We start from the raw sequence: 19,441 nt of genomic DNA, 5'->3' as shown, positions 1-19,441 counted from the left end.
AAAGATTCAAGGGAAAAATTGAGAGCGATCTCTGTTGAATTGTATTTCAAGGGAAACTCACATTCAAGATAATCAGTACCAAATATACTGTATGAAACCACTCCACCGTATAGCAGGTGCCCAACACCGGGGTTTAAAATATATCTGTATTAAGGAGAAAGTGATACACCTTTGTCTCGGACGTGAAATTCTCCTGAATTCATTTGAAAAAATCATGATTAACTGATTGTATTCTTGAATCATTGTGTAAGTGTAATATTACCTTATCCGACTATTTATGTTCGATCAAAATCTTCACGTGTGAATAGTTAAAAATCGTTCGAAGAACAGCGTTTAGAATAGTACGCAATTGGCTAAAAAAATTGGTAGCAAATTTTGAAATGTCTTTCATATTTCTGTGCAATTAAAGTTGAGCAGAACGTTTCAACGCTTATGAATTATGTGAAAATTTGTTTGTTATTAAATTTTTGAAGAATGATCGCTGAATTGTTTGAGGACTCCATGAAGACCAATTTACTTATAGTCATAACAGTTTATATTGGTATGAATTTTCGCTGAAACAATTCATTGTACTGAAGTTGAGTATACGAGTAGAATGCGTGAGCGCACGTTGATAATGCTGGAACTCCAATTACATTGGCCATTCAAACCGTCTGTAGCTCAATTGGAAAACGTTGTAGTGAGACTCCTTTCTCTGCCTTCTTCCGCTTTATTCTTGTTTCTTTTGTTTAACGAGGGATCCAACTTAACGCGATCATCCACGATCCAAACCACAACAACTGCGTTTTTTTTCCTTCTGGGATTTGTAGTACATAAAAACTGTAGAGTAGTTTAGTATATGAAAAGTGTAGAGTAGTTTAGTATATGAAAAGATCTTCCCTGATTTTTTTTTTTATTTTAGAAATCATGTTCCGTAGTTCTCACCAGATGAAGATTACTGGCAATCGTTGAAATCCAATCATTGTCAATCGATGATATTTTGGAATTTAAAACTCGTATCAACAAGCACAACATACAGTGATTGAATCAGTTTTAAATATTTTTAGAAAGAAAATATACTACAAATTGATTCTAATCTATTGATTACCAAAATTAATTTGAAACGTAAAAACTGATATTTCGATAATTATAAAATTTAAATTTTTTCCCACAATTTCTTGAGGAAAACCAAAAACTCTAAGCTCCTACCTAAGATAGGAATATCTTTATTGGCTTGAAGGAAATAATTTTCTTACTGTGCAAAAAGGCAAACTATCGCTGAAAATTTCAAGAGATGAATGTTTCACCGTGTGCAGTTTATTTTTCAATTATTGCGACACAGATTTTCTAAAGCGTTAAAGATATACCTTTTTTGTCAGGTACTTGAGATTTTCGATTTTCTTCGAAATTTTGCAAATAAAAAATCGTTGATGTCCAAGTCGTATAAATGGTTTTTTGCTTCGAAATCAATTTTGAGCCGCCAAAACATTAGTTAAAATAATAAAATAAATTTACCGTTTATCGTTTACCAAAAATTTAGATTTAAAATAAATGTAATCAATGCCTTGTTTTTGTGGATATAATTTTTCAATTTCGATGTATCATCAGTCGAAAGTTACGGAACTTCAACAACCGCTAAATTTCAAAAATAAACTAAACTGTTGAGAACCGCGAAAAAGGCGCAAAAATGTTTAAAAATACCAGGGAGGGTACTTTCGCATATTACAGTGTAACAATATCTGAAAAATATAAAATTCTTAAATGTTAAAGTAGAATTTTTACGAACCTAATATATAAACTATAATATAAACCGAACGAAATATATATATATATATATATATATATTATTTAGATCCTAATACGATAGTTGAGAAAAGAAAGTACGGTAGGCAAAGAAATTCGAGCCTCAAATTTATGTGTTACTTTTATTTCTATATTTCTTTCTTCTTTTTTCTCTCTTCAACAGTCCGGATAATTTACATATTTTCGGTAACTCGCCTGCGAGTCCGTATAGCATGATGAGAGGTAATTTTAAACACTGAGATCCATTTTAATGAAAAGCTCTGATACGGGTTCACATGAGTTATATGCTTCCGCGAAACTAAGCGATTATCCGCACTCCGCTCGCCTCTGCTTCCGCTTACAAAACGCGCAGGTTATACCCACAAATACATGTATACTTACGTGTAGTGTATACCCTAGTGAAATTCTGCCTTCGTTCAAAATCCTGTCAAATTGAATGTCTGTTTCGCTCACCTGGAAACAATTATGGAAAGTCTGAATTCTTGGCATAAATGAAGAGTTAGCCGACCCGGAAGTGAAATTATTTCGTTCATCGGAGAACGTCGCAATTGCAGGTGATCAAAATGGCATATTTTTTCTGTAAAAAATTGAGACAGATTATATGGTGTAAGGACAACGGTAAGATCATTCAGTGATAACAGGTATTGTCTTTCGATCATTACGATCGAAAAAAAAACCCGAAGACTATGTAGAATTTGGAATTCCCAACGAAATATGCTATTCCACATTTTTTCCATAATTTTATACTTATCACGACAGAGCGGATTGTTTACCTAGCTCTGTCGTTATAAAAGTTGAGAACTGCCTTTTTTATGGTCTGCGAAATATTGAAAGTCTAGCGTTCGTTTTACGCACATTAACGAATCGGATACTCAAGCCTAAGCAACACTGAAAGTCGTAAATATTTTATGGAATTTAAGTTGCCATTAATTGTAGACTCACAGCTGTGAGTATGCCGGAGCGATTGAACTTCGATCATCATCAACGGTAATATGGTGGAATGTAAATATTTGGCTGTACACGATGTTAAGGTATATTCTTAACTAAATAACGGATAAGGATAAAATGAACAGGGTTTCTCATACGAATAATAATCCAAATCGTTTGAATAGTTCGAACGTTTTGAAACCCGGTTATGCATAGAGGATTCTAAAACAATTGTGGAAAATTTCAAACGATAGCAAAACATCACGCATCAACGTCGGTGGAGGCTTATAAAAAATCGTATACGATGTACCGGGGCCTTCAAAGCTTTGTCAGTCGGTAAAAGTTTAAAAATTTACGTGTCACGTCATCACAAAATACGTGATTCTTCGGCTGAATATCATCCGAATGCATTTAAGTAACTTTTGTGAAATTTGGGATGGCAATTTGTCCGCGTAAACAAAAACCCACCACACACGCGCACATAAGAGTGACGAAGTATTAGTACACGACTATACTTGTAACGAAGCGTGATTGATAAAATTAAAAGGAATAATTGACTCTCATTTTAGAGTGATGTTTTTGCACGTTAAACAAATACTAAAAACACTTCGTGCCGTGCATTCGTGTCTCGATAATGCGAATTAATGGCGAGAACATGATCACTTTGCGTGCCTGGATATTGTGTTAATGATTTTATCATTAAAACTATTAACACATGTAACACTGACCGATATAAGCTGCATGAGCAAGGTACCCTTAGATACGCTTTCACGAAATTATCCTGATATATTGGATTACCTACCTAAAACATCGGCACTCGCGTGCTGGTAACTTGGCCGAATAACAACGCTCTAAGTTTTCCCGAGTAAAGCCGAAGCCTTGGCCTCGCAAATAATTTGGTCAAATTGGATTTTCCTCTTCAGGTTTAGAATGTCGAGCTAATCGTTAATCACCTTCAGCAGGCTGGGCGGCCGTCGTTTGCACCGGTAAGCAAACCTACCCTCATTTCAGTGCGTCTTATCGGTCCTCAATGACACGGTTTTCCTTCGTGTGAAAGTACCGAGCTCTTACTTATTTCAACAATTACGGGAAAGCCAAAAATTCTAACGGATATTTCGGCCGTTACAATAGAAGGGTAGTTTTCACTTTTCGGCTATATAAGTCAGTGGATTAAATCAGCCGTGGCCAGTCCATATAAAACCGTAGTACGGTGCAAAAGTCTTCTTATTTATTTTATTTATTTCACTCATAACATAATATATATTTATATTTATTATTAAACTACGAACTTTCGTTTGGTACTATTAAGTGCGCGGGTGTGTAAAAAAAAAAATGAGAAACCAGGTGCGATATATATTACAAATATTTTTTTTTAATTGCCAATCCACATTTGCGGTACAGTTCTGTCATTCATTGTTACCAAAATACGGAATCAGTGATTTACGTAAGCGCATAAGTATATAAATATGTATGAAAGCTTGATAGTCGTGCTACATAAAAAAGCAGAAATTTTAATCAAGGAGCCCTTCAATCTCAAAACGTTGTCAAACATATCATTTCCAACATTCTATGGTGCTGGTGATAATCATGAGAAGAAATTCACGCTGTTTGCTTTTACTATATTAAAAAAGAGAAATCGAATCAACGATTAAAATTCTTTCATTTATGCATCCAGGACGAAACATCCTCTCCGATTGAGTTTCTGTTAAGTTGTGAATTTTTAAACTCCTCTTTTAATTCTGGAAGACATTCGGTATAGAATTCAGGTTTTTTTCCACAAACTGATAATCACGATCCACTCTATAAAACGATGAAAATGCTTCTCAAAAAACTCGGCATTCTCTTTTTCGAAGCTCAGGCTACATGTATTTGGATCTTGTACTGCCAATATCATTTTGCAACTATCATCGTGTAATATCGAGAACAGCGAGTGCCGTTCCGGCGCTGGCAGATCGTATAATTATCGCTGTCAATAGCGTCTCTTCGAAGAACATATAATTACAAGAGACAAAATTAACCATTTGAAGAACGCTATTCTCGACGTAAGAATGACACACTTAATACGTACAATCATGTTGTTTAATTGCCGTAATCCGCGTAATAACATAGCACGGAGTCACGGCTTCATAGTAGGTAATAATCTAGACCTTACTTTTATGTACCGTACCGACAAACGTCGAGACACATAATATGTACCTGCACGCCTTTCTCATCCCATCAAAGTGTCTAGTACCTAGTGTGTAGTATGGACCAACTACACTTTAATCCTCCTTCACGCCCACGTTTCGTCGATTTTAATGAATTTTTGAATTTTTACGTTCCTAGATCTTATGGCTTTCCATCCTCGGACTCACTCTGGCCAGACCACCAAACCAGATCGATTTAACAACGTCCAAAGGACTCGAGAAACTACAAAGGCACAGAATATTGAGAAGTATATGGCCATTCACATCCTCAGAAACCACAACTGAGGCGCCAGAAATCTACCCAGCTTCGGTGCCCGAGAACAACCAATGGTTCGTCCAAGGTGAGACGGCGATACCCGAGGGAATCGATTTGACCAAATATCCGGTTTGGAAAATCCACAAGTACAACGGCATCGATCTTCACCCGGTAAATCTTCAGCCACAGAACCTGTACCCGCCGGAAGGGGACATTATTGAGGTGGGATATGCGCCGGGAGCAAGTCCGTCTTTGGACTATGCTTCGAGTAGTTACTCAAACGGTTACGAGCAATCGCAACCTGCCCATGAGACTTATCCCACCGGATATTCACCGACGTATTCATCCCAGTCGACACCGTATCCTCCCGCAGTAGCGAACCAAAAATCTGATGAATACCACAGCTCCAGTTTCACAGCTGAAACCGACGACTACAACATCCAGACGCAACAGAAGTATGAGACCTACGTTTCGCCGCAGTCGCAAACTCAGGCTCAGCCATTCGCGGGCTACCCACAGGCTCCACAAATCAACTATGGACCACCGAACTTGCAGAACGTTGACTACCAGAAAGGGCAAATGCAGATGTACGGCTTGGGCGAAGGCCAAAGCTCTCTGGCCCAGCCCCAGTCGGTGGACGGAGAAAAACCCGACTTGAGCTTCCTGGACAATCTCGGTGGCCTCGGCGCTTTTCTGCCGGAAGTTAAAGACGACGAGAGTGCTAGTAACAAAGAAAACCCCGACACTTCAAGTTCAGGATTTTTCGAAGGTTTGTTCTCCCGATTCCGAGGAACGACCGAAGCGCCGATTGCAGAGATTGCTGAGGAAGAGAAGCCAGCCAGCAGCGGGGGATTTTTATCCTCAGTATTCGGCCTGGGTTCCAACACGACTCCGCGACCCGAGGACGACGCTCCGACGACGCAGTCATCAGGGAACATTTTGTCGTCGCTGTTGTATGAGCCACAAACGGAGAAAACAGTGGTGATCCCACCGACGACTTACTATCTGCCGAAGACCAGGGGCTCCTACATTGCCATTAAACTACCGGCGAACGCTGCACAAGAGACCGTTACGAGAATCGTTGAACCTTACAAGGGTGTGTCGAACATCGCCATCTATCAAACACCCTCGGTACCTTTCACACAGTACGAAATCCCACACGCCGCTGGTCTGACCGTGGACTCTAAATATCCTTACAACCTTGCAGAGTCGGAAGTGCGGAACTCAGGCTCACATGGCTTGGCTACAAACATAGATTCTCAGTCTCCTGTCATCTATGGTCAGACCTCACAGTCACCTCCCAACGAGCATCCCTACTACACGCAAAACCGCAACACCTATAAGCCCCCGGGTTATGAAACGGCTGCATTTACTCCGTACCAAGGTGGCCCTCAAGGTGTTGCGCAAGCGCAGTACCTGAAGTCAGACAAAGGAGTTCCTCCTCCATCGGGTCAACCGATATACTACTACCAGGAGGAAGATCGTTCACAGAATTTGGGAAATTCCGATACACGGCATCAGAGTCAACACATTAAAGAAATTTTACAAACGGAGGGACAATCATTCGCGTTGACTAACTCAACCAGTTACGATCAGGATCAGAACACCCGAGACCAGCAGTACCAGGATTACGATACTGTCCAGGCTGTACAAAGTGCGGCCGTAAACGAAAATGAGCCGAAGTCGTCTCCCCAGCTGTCCGATAACTTTGTACCTTCCTTGGTCTACGGACAGGGTACAGGTAACACAGGTAATCAGGTGACTTTCGACGTTGGTAGCGATGCACGAAACCGCGGTAACAGCGGTGATATTTCGTCCCAGGACTTGGACGACACAGAAGCCCTTGTCGAAGAACTGGTACCACCGAAGAATAACGAGCCATTAACCACCGTCCCGGTTTATCAGATCTCGTATTCGACTTATCAGAGTCCTGAGAATCCTCTAGGGCCAGCAAGGACCTACACAACTCCGCCGGTGAAAGACGCAACGAATTTTCAAGATGTTCCGTACTTCGAACAGGGTGACAACAGCCGTTTCATACAAGATTTGTCGGCGCTCACTTCGTACGGAACACCGACGAATTCTTATCAGTCCGATCCGTTCGTTTCTGCGTCTTCGCAGGTGATAAGGGTTGCCGTTGACGCGCCGAATTCGGACAAGGTCATCGACAGGTCGGAGGTCGGCGTCAATGCGGACGAGGACACGGTGCGCCTTGCACCTGTAGATGAACAAGAATCGGGTACGAAGAAAGGCGCCGGACTCATGCGCAAGGTTACGAAACGGAGGAATTTCGCTGATGGTATAATGAGTAGTAACGCGCAGACGAGATTCACGCCGGAGGGACAGACACCTACTCAGGAAACTGACGTGTCGATGGTAATTGGAAGTGAAAAGGATTCGATACCGGAAGTAAGAGGCAACCGACAGTTTAGTGGCACGACCGTAATCGATGGCTACTCGAGAGTGCAGCATGAACACCATCAAGTTAGTGCACCAGGTGAGTAAATATACGCTTCGCCAACGTTTTACTTATTTATCTATATAAACCTACTATCCTCCAGGTTCATGGCGCCATCGGTAGGGATAGTTTCACGAGATGTTACAAAATTTTATCACCACAATGACCGAAACCTCGTTTGAAAGTTGAAAGCGATCGCTTTTTTTCGGAGTTCTTTTTTTACTTGCTTCTCTTTTTCCCTCTCGTTCTCATGTCCGATAAAAAAAGGAGCTGTATAATGGACTAAAAAATAAACACGAAAGTTCCGCTCAAAAACCGAATTCAAGTATATGAATATGTGTTTTTGTGTGTGTATATATATACATATACATTCACAGGATGCATTTATGGTTACGAAAGTTGAGTTTTATGCGAAATTTTGTCGAAATCACACCAGTCGTCTACTACAGCGATCAGGTTTCTGCGCTGACTAGATAGGAGCACACGAGATCACGCGAAACAGTCGTAAAGCATAAATATGCCCATGCTCCTTCGCTGAGGGAATCACCATTAGGGATATTGTATACAGAGTCACGACGTATCTAACCTGCGTTCCGTTACAAGAGTATGTATTTCTGTCGCAGATAATGATCAGACCATGGGGCTGCCGGTTAACCATGCGCCAGAAGCCGTTTAAGTGCGTGCAGTGAGCCAAACACGACGTCCTAGAGTGCCGGTTTGCAGAAGAAATCGCATACAGAAATTATCCTGAGCAGAGTAAACCAGATGTGTAATTTTATTTATTAGTAAATTATTGTTACGTCGAGTGCGACGTTATAATACCAATGTCGACATCTCTCTTCAATTAGATTTTAAGGCCCACGTCGGCCGGCTGTATATTTTATATAATAAAATATTCTAAACATGTGAAATATGCGAGTAGATATGTATTTATAATTCTAGCGTTTATGATCGAAGTCTCGAAGCGACCACGAAATATACCTCTGTCCATACATATACATAGACACAAGAATATGACTACTTTCAACAGAAAAGAAGAAAACGGTACGTATATTGCATACCATATAAACTTCGTCGCGGGTTATAACGAATTATTGCCATGAATAAGATAATGATTTATCAAGAGGCAAGGCTTCTCGTTAGACGTATCACCGATCGTTAGAAGATATCTTGACCAATATTGCTGCGGCGTAACCAGCCTGCACCACCATCATCATCATCGTGCATCGTTAGCCGTATTTCAAGTATAACTGGTAATCTGATGAAAGATGAAAGATCCGCAGACGATTACGTGAATCCAGACGCAGTCGAGGTACATGTTCATTGAAAGTAAGTGAAACCGTGCTGAAGATCAGTTCAACTTTTACAAACGGTGGCAAAAACTGTTACAGTATATCCAATCGCCTCACTTTATACGCGTATGAAATGCCTACATCACACGCGTTCACACGTTTATAACACATAACATCGTGGATAAGTATGGTAATTTTTTTCCTCACTGCGTTCCAAAAATATCTAAAGTCTTACCGCATCATATTGAACAATTCCGTTACTTATTGTCAGATGTACCATACGTAAGACGGGTATGTACACGTTTAGACCAATTTCGTCGAACCGCAACAACGGCTGGAGAAAGTCGTGCTAATTACAATTACGAGCGTTGCAAAACGCAACCGGTAGGTACGTACCTGCTTCATGCGGTGAATAAACAAGAGGATCGAACCTGTATGTGTAAGTCAAGAATGAAGGAAAATACCATTGAGAATTTTTTTTATACTTAAAATCTCAGCAATTACCAACAAATACAATTGTACTGATACGGGACACACTGACCTCGAAATAGTCTCGCTATGTGAAAAAAATTATCGAGCTACTATACATTAATTAGTCATTTAAATCAATTTCAATCTATTAACGACTCGCATATTTGACGCAAAATTAACCTCATCCTTTCGGTAAACATTGCCGAGTTTTGAACAGTGGTTTATGGGAATTTCAACACTGAAAATGAGTCTGGAAACGGGTCTTCATTGAACCGCTAGTACATGCGTCGAAACAGCGTATACCAACACAACAATAATTTCGATGCTTTTAAAACCCACAAGTTCGCGTCAGGATATAACTTCTCCGAATGTGCAATCAGTGTTTAAGAGGCAAAATTTATTTGAAGCAGATCTAGCATTGGCAGAAGGATAATTCCAATTACGCGCCAGATGAAATGTGGGGTGGTTTTGTAGCTTCAGTCTCCGATCATTGTTGTCGCAATACCCGATCTACTTTCATCGCGGGAATGTCGAACGCCTTGCGACGTCTGATGGCCGCTCGCAGTACTTTTAATGACTCGTTACATCTTGTGATGTATCAATGACATTTATGTATCGTGTGAAAATCTGCCTACAGTTTATCTTTGTAAAATGCATCATTCACCACGTGATCGGAAAATGGACGAAATCATACGGAGGAATAAAATGGATTTGGTAAACGTGTTGATTTCGACATGAAAAATTCATTATTGGCCGAAATTGTTTCTTACAGTGCATCTATTATAATCCATCGTGGATAATATCGGATACGTATGCGTACAGTGTGAGAGTATATCTGACGGGTATTTCGTCCCCGCGTTAGCGGTTAATGCAGTAAGAAAGTGAATGGCATAAAAGTTGGTTGACGGTATTCAAGAGCAGACCCGACGCGACGCGACGCAAAGCGGACGGTCAAAGCTTACAAATTTCATACATTTAAGATACGCATACGTACGTACCTACCTCATCACACTTGCATAACCTCAATTCAAAAGAATGCCGCGTGGCTTCGATCACTTTCGATTCAAGCTGTGTGTTTTCCACGGGTACAAGACCAGCCGGGGGGACATGACTGCATATACGTTCGCCCACATGAAATCGAGACCTTGAGACCATTTCTTACAACGAGTAAAGTACTGATCTTGCTGGTGGGAAAAAAATTCGCGATCAAGTTACGCTGCGAATATCGACCTGCGGTTTATTCTTCTACCTAATAACAATAACAGTACTCTAGTCGCATAGGTTGCACGTAGTGAACTTAATTTAGTACGTTGACAGTAATCACGATTTTACAGCGATAATAGAATGCACAACAGGTACATACTGAACTCTCACTATCGTTTAACACGTAGGTGCGAATTACGCGGGGAAAATGTCGCGAGTGAACGCTGGTCAGAGAATATCTCGCCAGACTGCACTAGGGGCAAGCAAACTTTAAGAATGTATATTCTGTTGAATTTTTACAGATCCTAATCCAATTGCGCGTAATGACTTTCAACTTTTTAAAGCTTCTCTGACTTCCTTATTTTTGAAAACACACAGTTTGTATGGAATTTCTTTTTTTTTTTGTGAATATATATGAGAAACGATCCGATCCGTGACGAATCTGGATTCTAATTAGGCTAATGACCATAAACCGTTACGCTTCGCACCGTGAATCCAGAGTTGTGTCAGGTATGCAGGTAACGACGTACGAACTTGAGGAGGTACAATCGCACCACCCTTCTCGTGTGAAAATGAAATGAAAGGTAGAATAAATTTTCCTAAATTGCCATGCATGGTATAGTTTTATCATTCGGATAATTCAGATCTTTTCCTCTATTTGCAAAGTAGTACCGACCCTTACTCCATAAAACCTACCGTGGGTTCATTGTATAGGTACATGCATGCGTTATAATGATTATAATCTGTCAATGTTTATGGGAAATATTTTTGTCACAGGTAAACCGGTAGTCTTTGATTCAATCTCGTAATGCGATAGTCGTGGAATTTAGCTTGGACAGATTTCAAAGTTCAAATTCATCTTAATTTTCGTTCGTTTCTCCATTGTCAAATACGTATCGTTTCAGTGTCACTTTAGATCCTTGTGCACATATACGTTTAAATAAAATTGGCCAACGTAGTAAATGCTAATCAAGGAATTTATACCTTGGTATGGAAATTCATCTTTCATGAGATGAACTTATGCCCAAGGATTTCAGAACCGATGTGGACATTGAAATTTGATCAAAACATTCACCATCCGAGTATTCAATTTATTCGCGTCATCATTACGGTAGTTAATAAGCAAATAAATATACGCATTTTCTCTTTCAAACTTCTTCTTCTTCTTTCTTCCCTTTAAATACAGTACGCAACCAGCTATTGGTTAACAACTATACGCAGCTCTCAAGTTAGCGTAACTCGAATTAACATATCGAGGAATATCTCCTCCTAGTACGCAAGTTCTACGACAGCCCCCCTCCAAGCATAGATGATCCATTTATCAAGGCGCTTCGACTCTCCGCATACTACCTCGCTTAAGCCTAAATAAAATACCAAAGTGAAATTCTTTCACGCGACTTGCCCATCCAAATCACGTCTGTTGCCCGCTGGTAGCATTTGAATCATGATTTGAACTGATCATAAATCTATGATTGTCGTAACGAAAACCTATGATAGTTCGTAACGTGATTGCATATAATTTGATAGACCATACCAACCATCAGCTACGTAAGGATATGTGATCTACATGCAGGTTACAGTGAGTACTTCATCCCAAGGTGAGGACGCCTTGTAATTATTTGGTCAGCGGAGAAAGTCTGACGGAGGAATTAATGTGGAAACCGTAGCAGACCAGATGCAAAAAAGAAAAATATCCGACAATTATCCACATCAAGTTGATTTCGTTATTTTGAAATGAATCTCTACTACCTTACTCTTCGTGCACTATGAATGAATTCTTCGAAATAAATATCTTCTGTATTACTTAGAATGCCGACAAACTGCTATATAGAAGAGTGAGAAATAAAACAGAAAGAAAACGATGACTGCAAAAAGCTGAAAATTAGCTTGAAGTACAATTAATAGGTAGTCGTACAAGTATGAGTGATGTCGCAACAATTATCCGTGCGAAAAATACTCATACAAATATCTCTTCGAATTGGGGTAGTAATTACATGCTGCACCTGTCACAAACTTATAAGTGCATGCCGTTATACCTATATGGATACAATGCACATACCTGATGACTAAAAAGAGGCGGAGCAAGGACTTTCGCAGTTCCGCACAGTTGGTTCATTCTGTTCCACGTTACACAACATATTTCAATGATTTCGATAAATGTTTATAAAAAAAAAAAAGTACAAGGGTACCGTAATTGGTGACACGATTATCGCGGGTGATTGGTGCAAAGCAAAGCTTTACAACGTGGTGGTTTCGTGGATCACTATAGTGGTATTTCCAAGCGAGCAAAAATCTACGGATCCAAAGCTCAGTTAAGAGTTTGTTAATATGATAGGTTATAGGTTCAAATTGAGTCTACGCTATTTCGTAATGCTTGTGTTATGGCTACAGCAGTGGGCTTCAGGGGTGCATTATGAAAAAATACACTGCTTATTATCTTTAAATCTTATTTACTGTCGTCGCATTAACTCAAAACTGTTCACCACTGTCATTGGCGAATATCTTTTTAGTTACCCTGACATGTTAACCACACCGGTTTTAAACCCCTTTCCCCGATACAATAAGAACAAATTAATGCAACTTATAGTGCACCAGTTTGAGCCAAAATAACAATTTATGCTGATTTATCACTGCGGTTATAAAAGACACAATTCTTTAATCCTAAGCATCTCAATGCTGTATCTTTTACATTTTTTAAGTAAATAATCGACTGTCCTACACTTTAACGAGTTGGTTTTAATTTCAGATAACATTAGCATGAGCCTTCAGTGGTGCAAATTTGAGGCCAAATCCAAACTCTTCCATATATCCCAGATTCGTAATCCATCCAGCATTCAAGCCTGACACGATTCGGTGTAAATTCAACTCCAAAACGTCCAGTACCATTATCTATCATGTGGAACGAGTCGAATCTGAGAAATCGAAAACGGTTTCAGATTCGATAGCAGATTTTCACACCGTGACCAGGTAAGTTACGGTGGTGTAAACTTTTTACGATGATCAAAGCACAATATAGATTCAAGAAATCACATTCGATCTAAATTTACTATACATTAGGGGAGGTTAGGCTGAACTTAATCCAAAAAGTAAACTGTTCTAAAGTTAAATACCTATGTAGATATGAACGAAATACGGACGGATGCTACAAAAAGGGGGACAAGGTCATCGCTGACACATCCTGTTTTTCTTTTCTCTGCTCTTCGGTGTTTATATCTGCAATGTGAATTCAACAAATCATCCATTAACACTACTGGTGCGTGTATAAAATTTCTTTTCGGCTTCGGTGGAGGGGTACTTAATAGATCAGTAACACCGTAGCAGGCCTGCACGTTTAGAGTTCGAATTCATCTGATTGCTCGATACAGAACGAAGCCGTTAGACACAAACTGACCCAATGCTACATAAATCTATATTTCAACCATCTTAGATCCATACTACACGAAAAGTGTACTTAAATTTGTAACTCTTCGATGAATTCCATCGTAACGATTAAATTACGGCACTTTGCGCGTCATGAATTACACCACCAAGATAAAGTACCGCAGTAGGGTATCCCTTGGTCCCGGGTTGAGTAAGAGGTTCGCTGGGACGGCCCTCATGCCCCAATCAAACGGGTCCTTGATTTGGCTTGCCTTGCACCATGCACGGGTTACCATGTCCCCTCCACCGGCAACTTCTGACGCGGTAATCAACCGGACAGGCCATGCAACACGCGGGGTGCTGCTGGTCTTTGGGGGAGTTGGCCAAGGTATAAAAGTGAAGAAGAGGCGCTACCGCGGCATACCGAGTCAGTGATTGTGTATGACCCAGGCAGTGAGCTAAGGTGGTCCATCATCGTCGAGCTTTGAATCGAGTAAAAGGCTATCCGTTCAAACCTTCGAATAAGCGCGATATAATGAAGGTCCTATTAGTAAGTAATATTATTTTTGAGTGTGTCTAATTCGAATGCAAACATCTTTATTTCGCGGACCTTAACCGAAACGGATGTCGTATGAACACCGAATCGCACGTGAAATTGTTTCTAGAAAGTGATTGTTCCTCCAGTCCGGATAAACTCAACTTTTTCCGTTAAAAGAAATCGCGTCAGTAAACCATAACTCGAAGTTTAAATCTTGAAATTCACTTTTAGCCATACTTTAGAACGTATCATTGGTTTTTGGGTAAGGCTGTTCAAGGGGACGTCTAACTTCGTTATAAAAAGTTGTAGCTTTCGAAAGAATCACTTTTCGTTTGCGCTGGTGTAGTCGATGTGGATCGCACTGAAAGAGTGTTAACGGACGTTTAACAAAACAGATTGAGGGTATTTTGTCAAAGTTTTAATTTCTCAATTAATCCGTACAATCATTTTTCTTAACGTGCACGTTATTACTGCATTATTTCCTCTTCCTGATATGAGATCTAATCTTATGATTTGATTTCTGACCACCATTTCTGAGTAACGGTTTGAGAGGCAATGCTTGGAAATAAATGATGTACTTATCATTGCTGTACAATTCATTTTCTCGACGTACAAAAATTTTATGCGCTGTATAATCTCGTGTCATCCGATATATTACAAATACTGAAATTTTTGTTTTGATTTCATCGTCTTCGCAAGTGCGCAATTAGTATATTAACGCAGATTTTGAGAACTATAAATGTCAGTTTAAGAAGTTAGTGTACCGGTAATATACATATATTTTTTTTTTTTTTTTGTCTACGGACAATACGTCCAGCCAATAGTTGGATGAACATGTGCCAAGACGCTCTGTTACGTGGATGACAAACTAGCTGTCCTAATGAACACAATTGCTTCTATTATTCTCGACAATCGATATCGCTTGTGCTGAGGGTAGGAATTTTCATCGGAGTTTCTTAAACGAAAGTTCTTGCTCTACATTCAATTTTTTTATTTTTGTTATTTTTTTTCTGCTGTTCCAACGGAGAAATAGACTAAAAATAAGTGAAAACTTGTTTAGCTTATTAATGCATAAGAAAAAATGCAACAGAGTTTTTGTGTTCTATGGACCTTGCGCTATGTGTGAAGCTAGAAAAATATTTAATGTGACCAGCGAAATGATCATTAGGTGTAGGAAAAGGAGTAATTTTTATCGGTACTTACATAGCGACGAGTCGTTAAGGAGTTCTTGAACTTGAAGCGAAGCTAAAAATAAGGTCGAAAGAATCATTATATCCAACGGCAGTCGAATATATGGCCTTTCTACACATATAGTTTTATCATTAATATCTGACCATCCAGCGTGAGATCCCCGGTAGAGCAAGAAATACCACCGAGCCACATTGAAACATATAATTATGAACCAGGAGAGGAATGCTTATAAATTATACATCTCACTTAACTTTCCATTTCGTTGGTTTTCTCTTGCATCTAATTAAGAGTATCCACAAATAATGATCTTTTACCCAACCGAAAAAATATTTGAATGAAATATTGAAAGTATTACAGCAGTATTTCAATTAGCTATACATGGAGTACCGTGCTACATCTCTAGGAATTTAATGCCACGATTAGTAACATATGAATTAATTATCATTATCAGTAGCTGGTTATACTTGGCCAATTATTATGCAACTACACAGTAGATGACAAAATTAATTCGTAAAAAATTCTGTGGATCGAAAAAAAACTGGTTGTGGAACTGGTATAAAACTATCGTGAACGAAGATGTATATGATATTTTGTCACATTACCCAATCTCTGGCATTCCTAGGTCATCATTCATCTCTACGGTCTTCTTTATACCAAGAATTTAAAATGCGTAAATAAATCGTAGGCGTAGATCGTATTGGGACTAAGGTCAAAACTCAAAAATTCGAAATGCGAAAAGTGGCACAACAACAAATTTCGCAATCCTCACTTTGAGATACAGAATTAGGAAGGGGATAATCCTACAGGACATAGATTATAATTTGCTGACGCAACATTTATACTGTTCGGGACTTATTTTCCGGGATGGGTTGGACTCAATTTTCTACCGGACGTAATTAGTAGGTAACACGTGTACAAGATTGTGGCAATTACGGCAGGGCATTACGATGCCTACGAAAGCGTGAAATCCATCATCATTGCACTATATATAACATCGCCGGGCATCAAGACGGCATACCCGCCAGCCTCGAAAGGCATAAAATTCGTGTGTTTCTTAATCTGTAATATAACATTATTTGTCCCGCTACACCTTTTACCAATTATTCTCTCACATGCGGGCACGGCGTGGTACATATAAATGCCGAAGGTGAAACGCTCTCTGTAATAAAACACAACACACTCTCGCCCGAACGCTGATCCGGGGAATTGAGGAGCCAGAGGCAGAGGTGAAATTACAGAGGCATTCGTGAAACTAGAAATCGTTCGATTGTTCCAGGTATTCAGTGCGGTCTGCGCAGTGTCCTTGGCAAGGCCGGAACCGCCATCGTACCTTCCGCCATCTAGCTTCGGCTCCTCATCTTCCTACGGCGCCCCGGCACCGTCGCTGCCCAGCGCGAGCTACGGTTCTCCAGTCATCCAGGAATCGTACGGACCTCCAGCCCAACAGGCGGTGATCCACAAACACGTCTACGTCCACGTACCGCCGCCAGAAGCCCCTGAGTACAAAGCCCCAAAGCCCGTGCACCAGCCTCCGCCGCCCCAGAAGCACTACAAAATTGTCTTCATCAAGGCACCTACCCCGCCAACCCCAACTGCTCCTGTCCTGCCACCTCTGCCACCACAGGACGAAGAAAAGACTCTGATCTACGTCTTGGTGAAGAAACCAGAGGAGGCACCAGAGGTCGTCCTTCCTACTCAGCAGCCAACTCAACCGAGCAAACCGGAAGTTTACTTCATCAGATACAAGACGCAGGTGAGTGATTGGATTCGCTGATGGGACCAGGCGCACGCAATTGACGGATTTGTTGTTTACGTGATTTTATAACATTTCATTTGATGTTTCATGAACAGAAGGAACAGGGCGGATACCCAGCATCTGTTGGAAGCGAATACGGAGCCCCAGCACCATCTGGCCATGGATCATCATCTTCATCCGCAGGTTCGGTTTCCGACAGCTACGGCGCACCCGCGCCATCGGCGAGCGGACCTTACTAATCATATGTTGACAGTATACAACGGTGATCGTTAATCACTATCGCGTATTTATCACCGTCAATTGGCAATATGTAACGTCGAGTTTCGGTATGACCCTGATGACTGCGCTTTTATGGTTCAATGGTAGAGAGCTATTCGACTAGTAGCCAGTAGGCAATATGTAGAGATTAGGAATAAAGTTAACATCAAAGCACCGCGATCGTATAGAGCAACGTCGGAGATATAGACAACCTGACATACAGCGATACGAATACTGCTGCAACTGCCAAATGTTAAATTCAATACCGAAATTTTCAACGATGAGACGACGTTTGGAATAACGAACTAAAGGCAGGGTAATAGATACAACACAAGAACTCGAAATTTTTTAATAGCACTGAGTTAATCAGAGCACAAAGGTAAAAAGTCAATCAGCAAACGCGGAAACTCATAATACTTACTTATAAACCTATCTCAAAGTACCTTTGTAATTTTATATTTTTTATAATGTAGGCAGTAAGTCTAAATATTAAGTTGTCTGTTTTGTAAGAAAACTTATGAAAATACAACATTTCAATATTTAAAGACTTCTCAATGTGTCCCTCCCGTTATTCCGCGTTTAATAACAGCCTCATAACGCGTATTACAATTCAATACACCAAGAAATACATAGTGTTATGAATTTTTGTGGCGGGTGGAGAGAATCATTTTGTAAGACCTATTTATCGCAAGTAACGGAACATGCTTATAGCAGAAAAAAACTGCAGAGAAAAGAGAGAGAACGACGAAGAAAAGCGTGTAATCGAAGTCTGGTATTTTGGGACCTTCTTTTTCTTTTAATCATCGTTCAATAACTAATGAACAACCGGTTTTGTTTCGAAATAACTGGTAAATACGTTATAAAATGATGAAAACACATTAAAATTCAATTTCAACTTGTTTCGTCAACACCGGTGTCAATAAGACACATCACACAAATGGCAGTACATGAAAATTGCAAATGTGATTGACATTCGTGACCATTAAATCAGATCTTATCAATTCGAAGACTCGAATTCTCCAAGTATCTCAATTTATTAGAGTTTCAAAATAGCATAAAATTCAAGATCATCTATAGTATAGAATGCTACCACAGAGATTCCTAACTATTTGTGATTGTCTCCAAATTTCCGTTACGACTTCGTCCTTCAACGTCAAGTAATGCAAGTTCCACGAGTTTTAACAGAGATGACATCAATTCTTAACATGATAGCTGCACCATAATTATTATTGTGTACAAAGCGGAGGATTTAAAAAAATTTGTAAAGAGAAAAAAACGAGGAAAGTTGGCGTTCAGATGCGAACGTTTGTTAGTTGATTTGAGGTAGAACAACTCAACAATCGTTGTGATGTGGGCATGAGAGCTATCAGCTCTGCTGCAAAATCGACATACTATATCAACTGTTCGGTTAGAATTCTATGCTACTTGACCCAAACAAAATTTTGAATACATAATATGTAACAGTTATTTTCGTGGCAAGTGCGCATAAAATAGAGCGCATAAAATTCTTGACGAACAAAACGGAAACTCACGAGTCAAGAAGAGTACATGCCACAAATCCTATTTTCTGTGATACCTCCAGTCAAAAACGACAAAGTACTTAGTTGGTTGTTGGAGGTGGTAGCGTAAAAAATATTTTTTAGCACATAGCAATGACAGAAGCGGCCATTAAATCATTTAACAAGATGTCCTGATATACACATTGAAGTTGAAAAACTGACAATTAACAATACATCAAACATTTGTCTTAAGGTGATATTTTG

At 39.8% G+C, this 19,441-nt stretch overlaps 2 protein-coding genes across 2 annotated transcripts; both read left to right on the top strand.

Annotated features, from left to right (window-relative positions):
- The first annotated feature begins 3,450 nt into the window (after positions 1-3,450).
- On the top strand, positions 3,451-8,520 carry LOC124307277 (uncharacterized). The gene is made up of 4 exons (XM_046768797.1): positions 3,451-3,459; positions 3,639-3,695; positions 5,035-7,648; positions 8,233-8,520. The coding sequence occupies exons 1-4, from the start codon at positions 3,451-3,453 to the stop codon at positions 8,283-8,285; spliced, it is 2,733 nt and encodes a 910-aa protein (XP_046624753.1). The 3' UTR covers positions 8,286-8,520.
- A 5,826-nt stretch (positions 8,521-14,346) lies between these two features.
- LOC124307196 (extensin) lies at positions 14,347-18,223 on the top strand. Its single transcript, XM_046768645.1, has 3 exons — positions 14,347-14,485; positions 16,941-17,417; positions 17,516-18,223. Exons 1-3 carry the CDS (start codon positions 14,471-14,473, stop codon positions 17,657-17,659), a joined length of 636 nt encoding a protein of 211 aa, XP_046624601.1. The 5' UTR covers positions 14,347-14,470; the 3' UTR covers positions 17,660-18,223.
- Positions 18,224-19,441: the final 1,218 nt, after the last annotated feature.

Source organism: Neodiprion virginianus, chromosome 6 (assembly GCF_021901495.1).
Source record: "Neodiprion virginianus isolate iyNeoVirg1 chromosome 6, iyNeoVirg1.1, whole genome shotgun sequence".
NCBI lineage: Eukaryota > Metazoa > Arthropoda > Insecta > Hymenoptera > Diprionidae > Neodiprion > Neodiprion virginianus.
This window is presented reverse-complemented; position numbering and strand designations above follow the sequence as displayed.

Bases quoted from the DNA above. Each gene is read 5' to 3' on its own strand.
- LOC124307277 (XM_046768797.1), top strand. The intron at 3,696-5,034 runs GTAAGCAAACCT...TTACGTTCCTAG, and splicing joins GGCGGCCGTCGTTTGCACCG to ATCTTATGGCTTTCCATCCT. The intron at 7,649-8,232 runs GTGAGTAAATAT...TTTCTGTCGCAG, and splicing joins CCATCAAGTTAGTGCACCAG to ATAATGATCAGACCATGGGG.
- LOC124307196 (XM_046768645.1), top strand. The intron at 17,418-17,515 runs GTGAGTGATTGG...TTTCATGAACAG, and splicing joins TCATCAGATACAAGACGCAG to AAGGAACAGGGCGGATACCC.